Source organism: Protopterus annectens, chromosome 14.part0 (assembly GCF_019279795.1).
Source record: "Protopterus annectens isolate FY-2018-M chromosome 14.part0, PAN1.0, whole genome shotgun sequence".
Lineage (NCBI taxonomy): Eukaryota > Metazoa > Chordata > Ceratodontiformes > Protopteridae > Protopterus > Protopterus annectens.
Window position 1 is genome coordinate 1,100,752,725 of NC_056748.1, and position 17,493 is coordinate 1,100,770,217.

General features: G+C 42.4%; 1 protein-coding gene across 1 annotated transcript in view; it reads left to right on the forward strand.

Annotated features, from left to right (window-relative positions):
- The window catches only part of POLR3A (RNA polymerase III subunit A), a 1,593,947-nt gene that overhangs the window by 467,307 nt on the left and 1,109,147 nt on the right, over nucleotides 1-17,493 (forward strand). The window contains exon 7 of the mRNA XM_044055661.1: nucleotides 15,133-15,295. Coding sequence (XP_043911596.1) covers nucleotides 15,133-15,295 — 163 coding nt within the window. The remainder of the gene's footprint in view (nucleotides 1-15,132; nucleotides 15,296-17,493) is intronic.

Sequence of the window (17,493 nt, forward strand, 5' to 3'; positions counted from 1 at the left end):
TACGGTCCTCAGTGAGGAGCTTTCACAACCCCCTGATGCCCGCTTCTCTGGATTTGCAGGCCACTACCGAGGCCCTTTCGGACTCCGGTATGCTGCAAAACTCTTCTTAGACTGAGGATCCTGCGGTTCTCTCACCCTCGGATGGGTCCTGAGCCGCTGAGCAGGCACCGGCTTCCGAGGAAGTACTTTGCACTACCGATTCTCATCACAAACAGACTACTTATTTCACATCTGCCATTCTTTCAAAAACTACTGAGTTTCTACAGCCCAGGGTACAAACCCCACCCAAAAAACTGATGACCCAATCTTGGGCACCTGCTTCCTTGCCTAAGTCTCAAATGCTTAAAATGGTGGAAGACCTTATCATGCTGATCAGGGGAAGCCAAGCTACCCCTTCCAAAAGGAAAAGAGATCTGTCCCCAGTAGTTTAGTCTGAACAGGAGTCTGACTCTGATGCATCTGAATATGAAGACATGCAACCCCTTTCTGCTTATGAGGATTCTTGTAGAGGAATACATTCCTTCAGCCTCTCCACCCGAGGACTATTCCTTTGGGGGAAACCCTTCATACCTTAAGGGAGCATTTCCAGTGGGAATGTCAGGACTACCCTCAGTCTAAAAAGAGACTCTGATAATTCTTGGATCTTCCACAGCACAAACCCCTGGCCATTCCCCTAGTCCTGGATGTTGTGGCTGATGTTTTTCTGGAATCCAGTTTGACTCCTGACACTCTCCCTCCTGCACCCAGAAAACCTGACTGGTATTAGGTCCTTGACACACTCAAATTTCTTTTCAAAAATCCTACTGCTGACCCTGAGGTAATTTCTCATGGGCCCAATGGAATTAAAGCAACCTCTGCTAAGAGTCGCACCCCCTCAGATAGGGATTCCTGAGCATTAGACAGATGGGGTAAAAAAGTATACACCTCTGCTACTCTCGCTATCAGAGCACTAAATTGCCAGTTCCATATGCTAAAATGTCGGCAACATACCATGGGACTCCTGAAATAGTTTCTTCCTTTCCTCCTTGTGCAGAATCTAGAGTTACAAGAGTTAATGCATTGTGCAAGTCAAGTGACAAGTATACCTTACACTGTGGTTTTGATGCCCTAGAAGCTTCTTGCAGGGCAGCAGTCACCGGTTCTGTCCTTAGAAGACATGCATGGCTTATGGAACAGCCCTTGCCAGATCATGTTAAATCTAAATTATTGGATGCACCCTTGCACAAAGACAACTTATTTGGCACTAAGGCAGAAGTGATCTTAAAAAAAGATGGAAGAAAAAACTAAATCTATGCAGACAGTTAAGGACTTTCCTACAGGTCCAGCCACCAAGGTTCAGCAGGCATTGCCCCTCCAAGCACTGGCCTTTCCAGCTCCCACTAGGTCAGTTCAGTCCAGACCCTTGGGAAGCAAACCCCCCCCCCCCCCAGACAATAGCCTCAGAGCATGCAGAGATCAAAACAGTGGAATTCCTCCACTTCAAAACCAGGGAGTTCTAAGCCACCCCCTCAAAGTAAGAACTCAAAGTGACTCTCCTCCCCAACCCCCTCACTCTGCCCACCTACACTTACCCCTAGGGGAAAACTCCCCTATCATGCAAGCACCTGGGCCACCATTAGCACCGACAGCTGGGTCCTCAACATAGTGTCCCAGGGATACTTCTTTCCATACTCTTATGACCCCAAAAGGGTTCCCAGATCTACCTCCAAACCAGTGGGCAGAGGCGAAAAAGCAAGTCCTTTCCCTGCTCTCTATGAAGGGCAATCGAGCACGTTCCTGCAGAACAGATAGGCCAAGGTTTCTACTCCAGACTGTTTCTGGTACCCAGAAAAGAGGGCACCTGGCGCCCCATTTTCGGTCTTTCCATTCTAAACACCTTCCTGGTGATATCAAAATTCAAAATGCCCACTCCAGCATCTGCTACCCATGCTCAACAAGGATGCTTGACTAGCCACCCTAGACCTAAAAGAGGCCTACCTCCACATCCCTGTCAGGGAATCATGCAGGAAATGTCTACGTTTCAGGGCAGGATCCCTGCACTTTCTGTTTTGTGCACTTCCCTTTGGCTTATCTACTGCTCCGTTTTCACAAAATATCTGGCTCCCACCATTGCCTTTTGCAGACAAAGGGAATATCCAAATGTACCCCTACTTAGACTGCCTAATTCAGACAGACAATCGGGAAAAGCTGCTCGAGCACCTGGCCTTTGTAAAGTCCCTACTGACCTCCCTAGGGTACACCATCAACGAAAAGAAATCCAAACTAGTACCCACCCAAAGGATTTTATTCCTAGGACTAAGTCTGGACACAGCATCCCAGATGGCATTCCTTACACCAGAAAAGCAAACTTATCTAACAGCCTACTTCTCTCAACTAGCCACCCAGACCCCAGTTATCTGCAAGGAAAATCTTGCAAGCTCTGGGGTTCATGGTATTTTGCATTCTACTCTTTCCATATCCCAGACTACATATGATTAAACTTCAGTAGTACCTAAAAAGCTTTTGGTGTCAACACTGTCAAGACCTGGAAACTCTTATACCAATGATACCTTGCCTAAGGAAAGATTTTCTATGGTGGGCAGCAGCATGCTCCTACAACAAAGGACTACCTTTCTCACCACCCCACGCCGACCAGACCCACACCACAGACTCATCAGACTATGCCTGGGGTGCTCACCTGGACGGCAGGTGCATACAGGGCCGGTGGACCCCACAGCAAATCCATCTGCACATCAACCAGAAAGAGATGCTAGCTGTCCAGCATGCATTGACAGCTTTCAGGCCCCTACTCTACCTGGGGGCTCTCCTGATCAAAACAGACAACACCACTGTAATGTAATATATGAACAAGCAGGGAGGGACTCACTCCTACCCTCTATGCAGGCTGGCCATGACTGTTTGGCACACAGCCTCTGCCATGCAACTCCACCTGTTAGCACAATTCCTGCCAGGCTCTCTAACTCTCTGGCAGATCACTTAAGCAGAAATCTTCTGAACCCGCATGAGTGGCAGCTAGACCAAAGAACCTTCACCCTAACAACTCAGAAATTGGGCACCCCGAAGGTAGACCTTTTTGCCTTCCACACCAACCATCAGCTTAGCAAGTTCTGTACCAGGGAACATCACTGCATGACTTGGAAAGTGCTCTGTCCTTCCCCTGTGTCAATCTGTCGGTCTGTGCATTTCCTCCACTACCTCTCATTACCAGGGTACTGCTCAAAATAAGTGAGGAAAAACCAAGGACCGATTATGTTCGTGTGTCACTGTTGCAGTCATTACATTTGGGTTATCTGCTTGCAGTAGCCCTCATTCGGCCTGATTAACAAAGTCTTGGTTCCTTTGTCGGATGCTGTCCCTTGTTCCATGATATCAGGTCATCAGGGGTATAAAACATGTAGCCGATGCCATTACGTCAGTCTTTCTTGCCGTGCGGTGCCTGAAGCAGTTCACAAGTGCCGGTCGGCCAACTCCTGAAATTTCTGTTTTCGAATTTCAGAATCGAAGTCTTCAACTAAAGCTAAGTACCCCATTGGGGAAACCTTTTTGCTCCTTACCGATGTCAGTAAAAGTTAATAGTTGCATTACTTGTGGAAAGCAAATACCTCACAAAGATTTTCATTTGCACTATATTCCTTGCCTGGGCCCTGACCACGACGTACCTTGCTGTCAGCTTTGTGCTTTATTTAATCATCGCACTATCCGTCGATATATTTTCACCTCTAAATATTTCAGTTCTCTGCTTAATTATCCAGAAATGTCATCAGTTAGCCATCAGGCTACAGAGATTCCGAAAAACCACAAAGATAAAGACAGGCCGCCTAGGTCCAAAACTGCCGACGATGCTTCTAAGCCAGTCGCCAGTACTCAGTGAGGCACTTTCGCAGCCCCTGATACCCGTTAGTTCTGATTCGCAGGCCTTTACTGAGACCCATTCAGAGTATGTATGCCGCGAGATGCTTAAACTGTGGAACCTGCGGATGTCTCTACTTTGGATGGGTCTGGAGCCACTCCGCAGGCACTGGCTTCTGAGGGTGTATTCAGGCCTATGGACTTTCAAATTAAACAGATGCCTCCTTCTTCATTTAGGCCTAAATATCGAACCATGCCTAAGAAACTGGCACCCAGGCTGCATGCTCAGGCCTCTATGCCTAAAAAACAAATAAGAATGGCTGAATATCTTATAACTTTAATCAGGGGAAGCCAGCCTCCCCCTTCTAAGAGACCTAGGACTGAAGTTGTTTATGAATCCAGGATTCTGATTTTTCTGATTCTTCTGATCTGGATTTGCCCTTCTCCACTTATGAGGATTCTGATGCAGACAGTGGACTCTATTCCCTCTGCTTCCCCTCCAGAGGACTTTTCTTTTGGTGAAACCTTGCATACTCTAAGGGAGCATTTCCACTGAGAAAGCCAGGATTTTTCTGATTCAAAAAAGAGGCTTAGGGATTTCTTACTCCTGCATCAGCATCATAGGCCTTTAGCTATACCTCCTGTACTAGACATTGTTGATGCCTTTTCGGAATCTAGTTTGGCCCCTGATTCTTTGCCTCCTGCTCCCAGAAAACCTGACAGATATTACAGGGTTCCTGATTCACACAAGTTTCTTTTTAAAAATCCTATTAGATTCGGAGACTATTTCACAGGGACCCAAGGGTATTAAGGCTTCTACTGCTAAAAATCCTACCCCTTCTGATAGAGACTCCAGGGCGTTGGATAGATGGGTTAAGAAGGTTTACATTTCTGCAACCTTGGCCATTAGGGCTTTAAAATGCCAGTTTCATATGTTAAAGTATCAAAGCATGTTATTGGGTTGCTTAAACAGAAAATTATGTTGATTCCTGACTGTGCTGAAAATAAAGAATTGCAGGATTTAATGCATCCTCCTGAACAGGTTGGTAAACATACTTTGCAATGTGGATTTGATTCATTAGAGGCCTCTTGCAGGGTTGCTGTTACTGGGTCTGTGCTCAGAAGGCATGCTTGGCTTCAGGAGCAATCTGATCATGTTAAAGCTAAACTTTTGGGTGCTCCCTTAAATCAAGATCACCTGTTTGGCAACAAAGCTGAGGAAGTTGTTAAAAAGATGGAAGATAAAGGTAAATCTATGCAAAGTGTTAAAGATTTTTTGCACATTCAGCCTCCTAGCTTTAGTAGGCATTGGCCCTCTAAGAATTGGTCCTTTCCAGCCCCTTCCAGGTCTTCTCAAGCCAAACCCAGACACAGTAGAAACCCGATTACAGTCCCAGGGGACACACAAGACTAAGCAGTGGGGGATTTCTGCACCCAAATCTGTGAGTAGTAAGACTCCCCCATTATGGCAAACTGTCTCAATTACTTGCTTTTAAAACTTCCAAGCACTACCCAACTGAATGCTCCTTTAAAAAGACAAATGGAAAAACTGTTGCAAAACACAAAGATGCCAAACAGGAATAAAAGGATGAGCCACTCCACAGTAAAAAAAAATGCACCTATTCAGGCCAAATACAATAAAACCAGTTCTGGACTTTATTGAAGAAAATAAAACAAATGATAAGCGCTTTCGTCCTGACCACTTCAGATTGAGTTCATTTTAAAATGGGTAGGCCACTGCATTCCTTTCTGCTATAAGCACCATTGAAAACATATCCCACAGAGCATCAGACCCCATTCAACCAGGGCTGCATCTACCTCCACAGCCTATCTCAGGGGCATTCCTACCAGGGACGTCCTAGAAGCTGCTACCTGAGTTCTGTACATACTTTCACCAAGCATTATCATTTGCCAATTTTCTCTAAATCCAGAGCTGGCTTTGCCACTGCAGTCTTGCAGGGTCTTATAGCTGGTCCTAATTCTATTTAAATTCCTCCTCCCAACCTTAGCTTTGGGAATCTACCCATATGTAATGACTGCAACAGTGAAAGACAAAGTACATAGTACAGTTGTGTACACTTACCATAAATGTAGATGTTCAAGTGTATTCACTGTTGCAGTCCTGGTTTCCCTCCCTACACCCCCCTATTTTTTTCTCTCTATTTACTTAACAAGGATGTTTTTGGTATTTACTTTTTACTGGTGGGGTTCTTCCACCATAACTTGGCTCCCACTTGGGGGGCTCCTGACAGGGCAAGAAAAACTGATGTAATGGTGTTGGCTGCCTTAATTTATACTACTGACAACCTGATTTCAGTCCTGAAGCAGCAGCAACCGACGCAGAAATGCTAAGCCTCTGGTATTCAGGCTGACTGAGGGCTACCCTGCCAGGGATAACCCAGATGTGATGACTGCAACAGTGAATACACTCAACATCTACATTTATGGTAAGTGTACACAACTGTACGTTCATCTACCTGTATGCTTCCAACCAGCTGCTCCTCAGTTGCTGCCAGTACTTCTCCCTCTGATTGTCTGAACATCCAAATGCACCCCTTCTAGGGTACAGTAAATAGTACAACCCAGCTTGCATAACAAATCTCTTTCTAGCAGATTTACTGGTGCAGTAGTACTCAAAAGGAAATAATGCCTTTCTTTGATCAGACCTAAAGAAATGGGGATGGGTTCCAAAACAGGGTATGTAACAGTAGCATTTGTCACTCATACTGCCTTTACTTTATGCTTTAATACTGGGATTTGACTATCTGAAGTAATTTTTAACACTGACCTCATGGCTCCAGTGTCCACCAGAAGTGGAATTTTCTTTGAATTTATTTGCATCTTAAATGTAAGGTCCATTCTGATCGATTGGCAGTAGAGGATTATTTGTTTTATTTCCCTGACGTAATCAGTATGGGGCTTCCTGACTCCTTTCAATCTGAGGAAGTGGTGGTGGAAAAACTGTTATTAGAATTTAGTTGCCATTTAGTCCAAGTATCTTGGGTTGTCTGCTTTTTCCTATGTGGGCATTCTCTTCAAAGTCCTGCTTCTCCACAATTGAAGCAAGATGTGTTGGATGAAGCTGGAGAGACATTGCCAGCTTGTTGCCAACCAGCTGCACTTTGTTTCCCTCAGCCAGCACTTTTATTAAATCCTCTAGCAATCGCTCACCCCTTCCCCTGCTTTTGCCTTGACCCTTCGGGTTTTCCAGTTCCTGATTTGTAAAGTTAATAGCTTATCCTTGGTATCCTTTCTCCGTTTTTCCTGTTACTCTGTACAGTGATTTGTAGCACTTAGTAAAGACTCCCAAGTCCTTTCCTTGCCAGTCTGAGCACTTGTTTATTTGATTTTGTACAGGGGCTTGAAGACCCTGCACAAAGGCTGCTGCAATAGGTGATTCAAATAGTCTGCAGGGACTTCCCCTTTTTGTTTACATGGCTATATTTTAGACCAGTCAGTCCTAACTTGACACCCGTCCAAAATTTTAACAATATTGTCCGTTTATCTGTTGATGCATTCCTTGTGAGAGTAAAATCTGTTATCCCAGCCTTCTCCAGTAACTGCTTCCTTATTTCATCTGAAATAACTACCCTAAGCAGCTGATTTAAATCTGTCAGAGTAGGATTGTAACATTCTATTATAGTTTTTAGTTTTTCTCTGAGTGTTAATTGATCTTCCCTATTATTTGGAAAACATTTAGACATAGTATGCAAATCAGCAGGGGTCCAAGGGTGATGCACAAGTTCTCTATTAGCCCCCAGAATTTCCCTGAGAGGTGCCAAAAGATCCCCTCCAGAGATTGCGATCTCCTTTTGTACCCTGTCATGTGATCGTGTATGATGAAATACAGCCCTAATACTAATTCCCCTGTTGGAAGTGGAAGCTGTCTGAGAAGGATAGGAAGAAGAACCCTCCTTGACTGCAGATGCCTGTTCAGAAGATGAGTATTGAACTAGTCTGAGAAGTAACAGTATCATGTGGACTGGGTGTCCAACAAACAGTTGATTGAAAGGTAGGGGTCTGAGAAAGAGTCTTGAAGAGGAGGTACCCATACCTGTGCATATGAGGGTGGGGGTGCAGTAGCTGCTGGAGGATTATCATCCTCTTCAGAAGTTTCTGCTTTTTGGCTATCCTCAGTTTGTTCCAAATCTGCTAAGACAGGATGAAGGGATCCCTTTTTACTGGTCTGTACTGCTTTCTAACCTCTTACTGTTGCAACAGTTTTTTATTAGCATCCTGCAACCCTCTTAATGCTAACTCTTTTTCCCTTTTAAGTGCTTCGCTGTACCAAGAATAAAATGCTGTCATTTGCTCCCCACTTACTTTGCTTTTCTTTTCTTCCAAAATACCTTTCAATGTCATCAGTTTAGTCTTATCACAAGTTCCATTTAATAGAAATACCCCACCAGAACAATTCTTAGTAAGCTAAAACCAGTCATGCAAATACTTAAGATTCCTTCCCATAGTTGAACTACATAAAATATGCAGGGGTTTCTATTTTAGTGATTTGATCTTGCTCATTTATCTTTGCTCCCTTTTGTCTTATTTTATAAATAAAAATGTTAGGCTTACCTTACAAATTTTGGATCCTGGCAGTTCCGAGGGCAGAAAGTAAGTGTAGTAATCTACACACCATAGAGGGAGGGAAGGGTTTCTATTAGCCTTTTCCCACAGCACCCCCTTGCTCTTGTCCTGGCGCAAGTTCAAAGTTATAGCTTCAGCATTGTGATCTGGATAACGGGGCGGATACGTACTGTGTCCAGAACGGACAACTCTTTCGGACCCTTTCAGGGTACTTCCATACAATCACACCTACATCCCAGCATGCTGTGGGCTCATGAATTTGTTTAATCGATGCATACTCTGTCCCATCATGCTGTAGACTGATGAACTTGTTTAACTTTATCTTTCTTTTTTTTGTCATTCATTCATACATTAACAGCACAAAACATCTCTCGTACATCTTACCTTTCAATCCCGAGGGTACCGCCCTTGACACAAGGCACCTCCTTGTGTTAATTTGTCCTTTACTGTATGTGCACATACATTTACTATTCTTGTTTGCTGTGGCGTCCTCCCACTAGCAGCAAATTTCCTTTGGAGTCCTGCCGCTATTACTTTTTATACTTCACAAGCTATTCAGTCAAACAAAACACAATCATTCACTTATTCTACGTTTGCTAAAATTGTCTAAAAGAGAGAAAAAAACACAAACCAACCCTTTTTCCCTTACAACACAATTTCCCTGCCAAAGCTAGAATGTTTGCGCACCCTGAATAGCTCCACATCTGAGTCTCTGGCTATTCCATACAAAGCAGTGCGGAACTCGCAGAAAATCTGTGATGAGCCCTATCCTTGCAGCAATACCAAAGTTCAGATCCAAGTCATGGCACCAAAATGTTAAAAGTAGTACATAACATTAAGAATGTGCAAGCAGAAGTGTTATTTACAGTGCTGGGAAACTATCTTCATAGTGGTTGGTAAACCCATCACAATGAACAAAGGGAACTGCATCTTTTATACACTTTCTTTTAAAATTAACCATGCAAAAGTTTTACATTTACAATAATTGCAGTGAATCAGTGACTAAACATGTTCTCATTCCTTGTGATTCTCGCTTTGGACTTCACACGAACACCTTCCTTTACATGACCCCACCTGCTTCAAGGGTCTTATTTTCTGACCTTGAATATATCAGACTTTCCTTAGCAGCAGCACACTCTTGGCAAACATGCCTGTGCTCCTACAGCACTTACTTCTCCTTGTTACATATTAAAAGAATGCAGTTGGGACACAGCAGTAACTTCAGCTTATGAAGCTGTATTTTTCCACAGCCCTGCATACAAATTATATTTGCTTTTAAAAAATCATATTATCGAATCATTAATGAAATTGAAATTAATATACATTTCTTTAAGCTGATCTTGTCCCATAACGGCCTTCAGTGGAAATTGGCTTTGTTCCAAGTCGGACTTTCCCGGTAAACAAATGTTAAATAAGTGGTAGGCTGGCTGCCCTTGTGGACCATTTTAAAGTTAGCCAATTTCCCTTTCAAAGGTGAGAATCAAACCCTCTACCTTGAGTGTGTGTGAGGTAGATACCTTAACCATTATGACAACCCCCAACTGCTAAACACTCCAGTGGCTCTACTAGATGGAGGCACTGGGAAGTGACGTCTGGCGGCACAGTGCCAGGGCACTTCTATGGGCTAGGCTTGTAAAGGCTCCAGGGCCACCAGCTTTGTACACTCCTATGAATCTGATAAAAAATATCAAGTGTCTTTGTTATAAAACAGAAATTTGATGTAATGAATTATTTCACATTATGATCTCTTGCTTGGAGGATGGATTACTTAAAATTCTAAAAGGAAGTCAATTTTTGTTCTTTAAATGGGAGTGGGCTGCTGGGGGGGGCAGGATATTGCTCAGTATCTCAAAGGTGTAGAAAACATGTAGCAGACACCTTTGGTGTGCTGAGGTACTTCGGGAAACCCAGGAGCAGTAACTTCTATCTTGGAAGCAATTGTTAATCTGGGAGCTCTGGGCTAATCACAGGGAGAAAGGAAAAATGTTTTGCAGTGGGAGGGGAGTGAGAGAAGGAAAATAGCTGTAATAGGTCTGTAAAACTGGGAATCAAATGGAATGACTATATGGTGAGTGGGGTAGGATAGATCCAAAGATTGGTTAAAAAGTTGAAAGTTTAACACTCATAAAATATTTATAGGGAGATAAAAAAAATGCATTTAAATATACAAAGGTAGAACCAACAAGTTTTTCAGATCAGGCATTAATATTGGTCTAAGTAGAAGCTGAGATGGGATATTTGAGTAGATGTTAGAAATTCTCAGTAGACTTCCTGAAGAATATAAAAATATAAAAACTGGTTATAGATTAGTAGACTCGCTTGAGGAGTACAGGGATATTCCTTCCCTGAAATGGGAAGCCTAAAAAGAACTGTTGAGAGGCAGATAAAGAATCAAACTGAGATGACTGAGAGCCTGTAGTCTTACACAAAAGCCACCAGTAACGACAATATATTTTGTCAGCAATGCTAAATTACATTGAAGCGTGGGTATCTGAATAGGGGAGACTATGGATAAATCCATCAAGTTAACATATGAAGAGGTGTATAGAAAAACAGAGGGGCAGTTAAATAAGTGGGGAGGACTGGAGCTTGATCTAGATAATAAAAATGCTTGCATTAAACTGTTACATACCCTGCAGACCCTGGGGTATCCTCTGGAGGAAAGACATTCTTCAAAAGCTGAAAGAGCATATGAGAGTATTTATAGCTGGTGGAAGGTTGCATGGCGTGGCCTGGGAAACGCTATATCTAGCTAGAGAATGTAGGGGTCTGTCGGTACCAGATATGCAACTATACTTGGGTGCTGAAACCTGATCTATTGTGGAGAAACTTGGAAGATATCATAGAACAAGAGAAGGATATAACAGCAAAACTTGAAGGTGTAAATATGATTTGGTTTGAGTGTCTTCTAGAGAAAGAAGGAAAACATGAAATATCAGGAAGTTTAACAGACATCAAGAAAGAAAGAATTGAGGCTCTTTGCAAAACCTAGTTTGACAGACACTGTGGGAAGCCTTGATCCCAGCAGGATATAAGAAAAGTAGGATTGGTAACTCTAACATGCAAATGATATGCAAGTAATAAGGTCTTGCTAAGATATTGATACCAGCTTCTTAGCGGGGAAAAGCCTTTAGCTTGGTACCAGGTCAAAGACCAACTGAACCTACCAGGCCAGTGCTTCCTTAATTATCTAAGCATAGTTAGGGATGTTAAATGGTGTAAGCTGGAGAGCATAATGAACTCGGACCCGCTTAGTCCTGGTAACAGGTTCTAGAAATTAGAAACAGGTTAAAAAAAATAATCTCTGTGGAGCAGAAACACGCCCCCTCCAAAACACACAGTGGTTTGTAGCCAGATGCGACTCCTAAAGTGCATATCTGCTTTGATTACCAATAAACACTCAGAAGAAAAAGATCTGGCTCATGAGATTTGTTTTCTTTTTCATCCATTAGGTTTGCAAGGGCCAACAGAAGAAGCTCTCTTAAACACCACACCTAGCTGAAACCTCATTTTATTATTCGCCTGACGGTGCAAGTTACAGAATTTACAGGATTTTTAACCAGGTCATCATATGTGGATCTTGCTTTAGCAACTGTAGGTTAACATCTCCTTTGGAGTTTTGTATTAAAAGTTAAACAAGTCTGTTTTAGTAGGTTTTGCTTGCCACTTGCTCCATCCCAGACAGTGGGAATTCCCACAGTGCTTATAACACTCAGAGGGGAGTTTTTAAATAAGCATTTCTAATTTAGCTGTGAATTGAAAGTATACTACATATGATGGTCATCCAGTTGTTGATTTTGTATAAACAGTTTATATTTTATGGTTCTGTGTCCTAAATATTCTGTCATGGTAAAAAAGGGAAAAAATACATCCGTCGCTTTACTGTGAGGAGACAAATGACTGCCCATAAAATTATCCCTGTTAACATTTATGTTTGTTATATTTTTAAAAATACTTGTTTACAGATACTTTAGCCCTGTTTGGTTACTGCCTCCTGTTCCTCGCACACACTGATGATAAACTCCATATTTTAAAGTAGTCATGGTGGTTATTTTTGTACTGGCGCCACTCAAAGATGTGCAGTTGGGAACCTTTCATTTACATGTATTTTTATAAATAGTCTATTTCTGTGCATTATTCAAGTCACATTCACAGTTCAGAAAAAGGTGGGGTGTTGATATGCACATCTGGTAAGGAGTACAGCATGGCAGTGGCAATGGCTTGGAGTATCGCATACATGGAGGTAACTTGGGAAGCAGAAAAAAATAAGAAAATTGAAGAGCTGGCAATAGTTGTAAGAGAATACAGGCAATGAAGGAGCAAGGGAGAGTATCAGTGGAAGATTAGTTTTGCCCTCCAGAGCAAGTTTATTGGCTTTTTCACTGTGAATTAATTGCATGTTTTGGGATTCTCAGAATCCCAGTTTCATACTTGTTGCAGAGCTAGAGCAGTCATAGTTAGGACTGTATTTTGCTGTCTCTTGCACTGAGTTTGTGAACATTGAGCAGCTGACCAAAACAGAACAGATTTCTCCAAGAACCGTGCAGAGTTTGTGTTTGCGACCTTAAAGCAGACCTGTAAGCATTGCATCCTGCAGGAAAGCTGAAGATCTTGGGAAAGACATTGGTGGTGAACCAACTCCCAATCCATTTGAATCTTTCCAGGGCTGTTGTACATGGTAGCACATTGGGGGAGATTGTTATGGTTAAACTGATGTAGTTTTCCAGCAGGTTTCAAATAAGCAAGGGATTCCCATTTTACCATCTGCACTAGTTTGACATTTAAAGTGCTATTTTTCTTTTTTTTTTATGGGGGGTGGGGGAGTGGAATGGCACACATTAGTACAAGTTGTTGCAAGGTAATGAGTTTTGTCTAATAGATTTTTTCCTGCCTTTGTATTGGTCTTTCGATTTGCAGAAATTGATTGCACCTGGAGTATGTGGCTCATTACTTTAAATAGGAGGTGATATGGAAAACAATGAGGCATATTCACATGTAATAATCCTAATCCATATTTCTGTCATCAGCCAGGTACATGTGAATATACAAAGGTGCAGTAAAGGTTCCCAGGTTAGTACTAGGCTAACTGCAATTGTGAGCCATTGTAAGCCTAGCCAGTTATCCCTTGAGAGACTCAAACCCTGCACCTTGTGTTTTTAAGGCAAACACCTTAACCATTAGGTCACCCACCCAACAAAAAGAGGGTCCATGGTATGTTGCATCCATCAGAGTAAGCAGGAGGGGCTCTTCCATGTCTCATTCGTGTTCTTTTCCAAGCAGCTTTGAACTGCTAAGGTGGCATGCACTGTACCACATTCTGAAGCAGTACACCCCAAGGTCCTACCACTGTCACTCAAGTGATATCTGAAGTTTGCCTGAACTAGCCCACTTTCAGTTGCCATCTGTACTTCATATTAAACCTTCAGCACTGGGGTATATTCATATTGCATTCCCCGTTTTCTTTCTTGTATGCCATGTATTTTTCAAGTGCTCTAAAGTGTCTGCATATTCAAGCCCCTTGTTTCCCTTCAACATTTTGGTAACTGTTCTTTCTACTAAATATTTTCAACCTTTGTGGCAATCAGGAATGTAACTTTGGCTGTAGATGTATCCTTATTAGGGCTCTGTACAATGGGATGAATGTGTTAATGTCTCTCATTTTGGTGCACTATACATCCCATTTGCCTTTGCTGTTTCATATTGCATTGCATGAATAAGTGTCAAACATTTACCTCCAGATTATTTTCTTTGCTGCTCACCAGGGCTAATTTTTATGTATGATCTCCCTTTAATGCATGGCCTTGCATTTTTTCACACACTCAAGTTGCCACAGGCTGTTGGTGTTGCTTCAAAGTTGACTGCCCCAGTCCTTGACTGTACCACTTGTCACATGTCCATCCAAGTTTCTGCTCCAGACTAAATGCAATGTCATCTGAATATTTAACAGGAATGGTCTTAGCTTTGAATGTCATAGCACTTCATTGTTGATGGACTTTTCTTCTAATGTTTCCACTATCCTAAGCTGATGGCAAGTTTACAGTCATTTTACCATTTTGGTGGCTCTAGTATCCCAATATGCTTCTAGTCTGATAAATTTTGTAGCAGGCCTGTTGTGAGTTAGTGTCCTACATCTTGTGTTATTAATTTGGAATTGATATCTTGAAACTTTCTTCACATCTACTAAATTTCACTTTACTATTCCCAATCTAAATGGTGTTCCAAAAGGTGCCTACAGTGAGTCTCGTTTTTTGCAAGGCGGGATGTGGATTCAGTTAGTCTGCTTAGGCTTTGATGGAGACTGGAGACTGCACAGCAAACAGCTGTTGCTGAGAAGGTAAGGATAGGGAGTGTGAGCATATTTGTGGCATTTCCTGACCAGGAGAAAAAAAATATGCAGAAATGTGATACCATCCCATCGCCAATCTGTCTCCCTGTTTTTGGACTTTCAGCAGTGCACCAAAGGCTTTCTTGTGTTTCAGTGTCAGTCACTCCAAGCCTGATCAGACAGCATATCGATGATTTTTGAAGACACATTCCCTTAAAGAAGTCCTTTTTCTAGTATAGAACAGAATTCTTAAGTTTGTGTGGCAATCGACTGCTTAGGCGTTCCATTCCTTCCTTATGTTATGCCATACTATAAATTGAAAATGCTGCACTCTGTTGTACTTGTATATTGACATTTATCTACAAATTTTTTAGCACCGAATGTCAGGAGCAAAAACACAGATGATAATGGAGGACTGGGATTTCCTGCAACTACAATGTGCTCTTTACATCAACAGTGAACTTTCAGGCATTCCACTGAACATGGCACCTAAGAAATGGACCAGAGGCTTTGTGCAGAGGCTAAAGGGAAAACAGGGTGGGTACAGGAAAAGTTTCCTTATTTCCTTTCACTTTTTTGACATGTACCGACTGCTTGTGACAGGCTGTTCAGTTGAATTAGTCTCCCTTTGCTATTTAGTCAACATTCGCATCCTTGCATGCTTAAGTCTCTAAAGAGTCATCTCAATACTTTTGTGAATGCTGAGCATTTTCTCAAATATAAAGATGTTTAGAACTTTAGCGAAATAGACTATTCAGATATTCTTCATGACAGCATTTAGTTTAGCAGTCATTTAACAGGCTGTTGGTTTAAAAACATTAACCCACTTGTATTTAAGCCATAAGCTGATTTTATTGCAAGTTACGGTGTTTATTTCTGGTGTGTGTATTAGTGTTAGTGTAGCACAGTGTGCTTTGATATATTTTCTAAATTAACATTAAATCTCTTAGTTGTCCGTTTCTTACAGTAAAGATGATGAATTTTCTGTCTTCAGTCTGTTTACTTTTTTCTTTAACGTAGCTCTGTATGGATCCCATTTTTATTTTTAAAATATCTAAGTAAACTGGCATGGTTTGTCGTTGATCTTATGACACTAGTAATAAGAGGAACGTGTACAGATTGAAGTCCTGATGCGGTGTATCTAACAACATTTCGCATAGTATGGACTTTTTCCTTCGAAAGTGTCTGAGTAGTGTAATGAAAACACAAATGATTCATTGAGTTTCTAGAGCTTTACAGAAAGTATGGTTAGGAGTGATTTTATGTCAGTGTATAGCAATAGTTTTAATTTGTAGACACAATGAGCTATGGCACACTGAAGCATATCTGATCCCTTTATTGAAGTGGGTAAGTGGACATTGTATTACTGCAGGAGTATAAGGCTTCATGTTTACAGTAATCAAAATATTTTACACATTTAATTTTTTGGAAACTGTTGGATTGTAGAAGTATGCATGGATCGTGCTATCCCAAACAGAGCCAAGACGCCTCCAAAAAAAGGAAGCCAGTCTGGTGGGCCCTGCCATAAACAAAACTGTACAACAGAAGGAAGAAATTGTTGCAAAAGAGAGTAAAATCCCATGAGTGGAGGAGCTTCCCTGGTCAGCCTCAGTAAGAAGCTGCGATCCCTTATAAGATCCTCCAAAGCAAGCTACGAAAACAAAATCGCCACTAAATCCAAGGACAACCACAAAGCATTCTATAGCCATGTCAAGAATCTTGATGGCAACACCCAGATCTGCTCTGAGGTACAGCACAAAGGCATGAAAATTACAGAACCAACTGATATTGCTAACATCCTGGCAGATCGGTTCAGTGCTAACTTTACCCCCCTCTCACCCCCTAAAGGGCCCATGTCTATACAGGAAGAATGCAGAGTCCCTGTTATCACAACTACGCAGGTAAACGCTGCACTCTCTAAAGCCAAAAACACAGCATCCATGGGACCGAACAACATCCCAGGCTGCGTTTTACATGAACTTCAGAACGAACTGGCTCCCCACTTAAGCACCATGTTCAATAATAGCCTTGCATCAGGATTTGTGCCCACTAAATGGCGCACAGCAACAGTTATCCCACTCCACAAAGGTGGGAGCCACCACTGATCCTGGGAACTGTCAACCTATTAGCCTGACTAGCTTGGTCTGCAAGGCCATGGAACATATCATCATGGAACTCATAAACAGACATTGGTAACCTCCAAACTCTGGATCCCACCCAGTTTGGGTTTGTGAAAGGCAGATCATGCCTCCTGAACCTGATCGACTTCTTTGAGACAGTCACCAAAGCCGTGGATGAGGGTAAGGTGGTTCACACAGCCTATCTTGACCTCGCCAAGGCTTTCGACACCATCCCCCATTCTGGAATTATAGCTAAACTCACTAAACTAGGTATAAATCCCTACGTCACAAGATGGGTTGCTAACTGGCTCACTTGACAGAACCCACACTGTAAAAGTTGCAGACTCCAAATCTGACCTCAAGGCAGTGACAAGTGGAGTGCCACATTTCTGTCCTGGGACCTCTCCTGTTTGGTATCTACTTCTCTGAAGTACAGGCTAACACAGAAGGCCTCTGGCTGACTAGGTTCGCAGATGACTGCAAACTAGGAGCCATAGTCAAGTCCCCAAATGATGTGGACATCCTACAGAAGTGCCTCACTGGGACAGATGCCTGGTGTCAGAGCCATGGCCTCAAGCTCAATGCCAAAAAGTGCAGTGTCATCCCTTTTGGTAA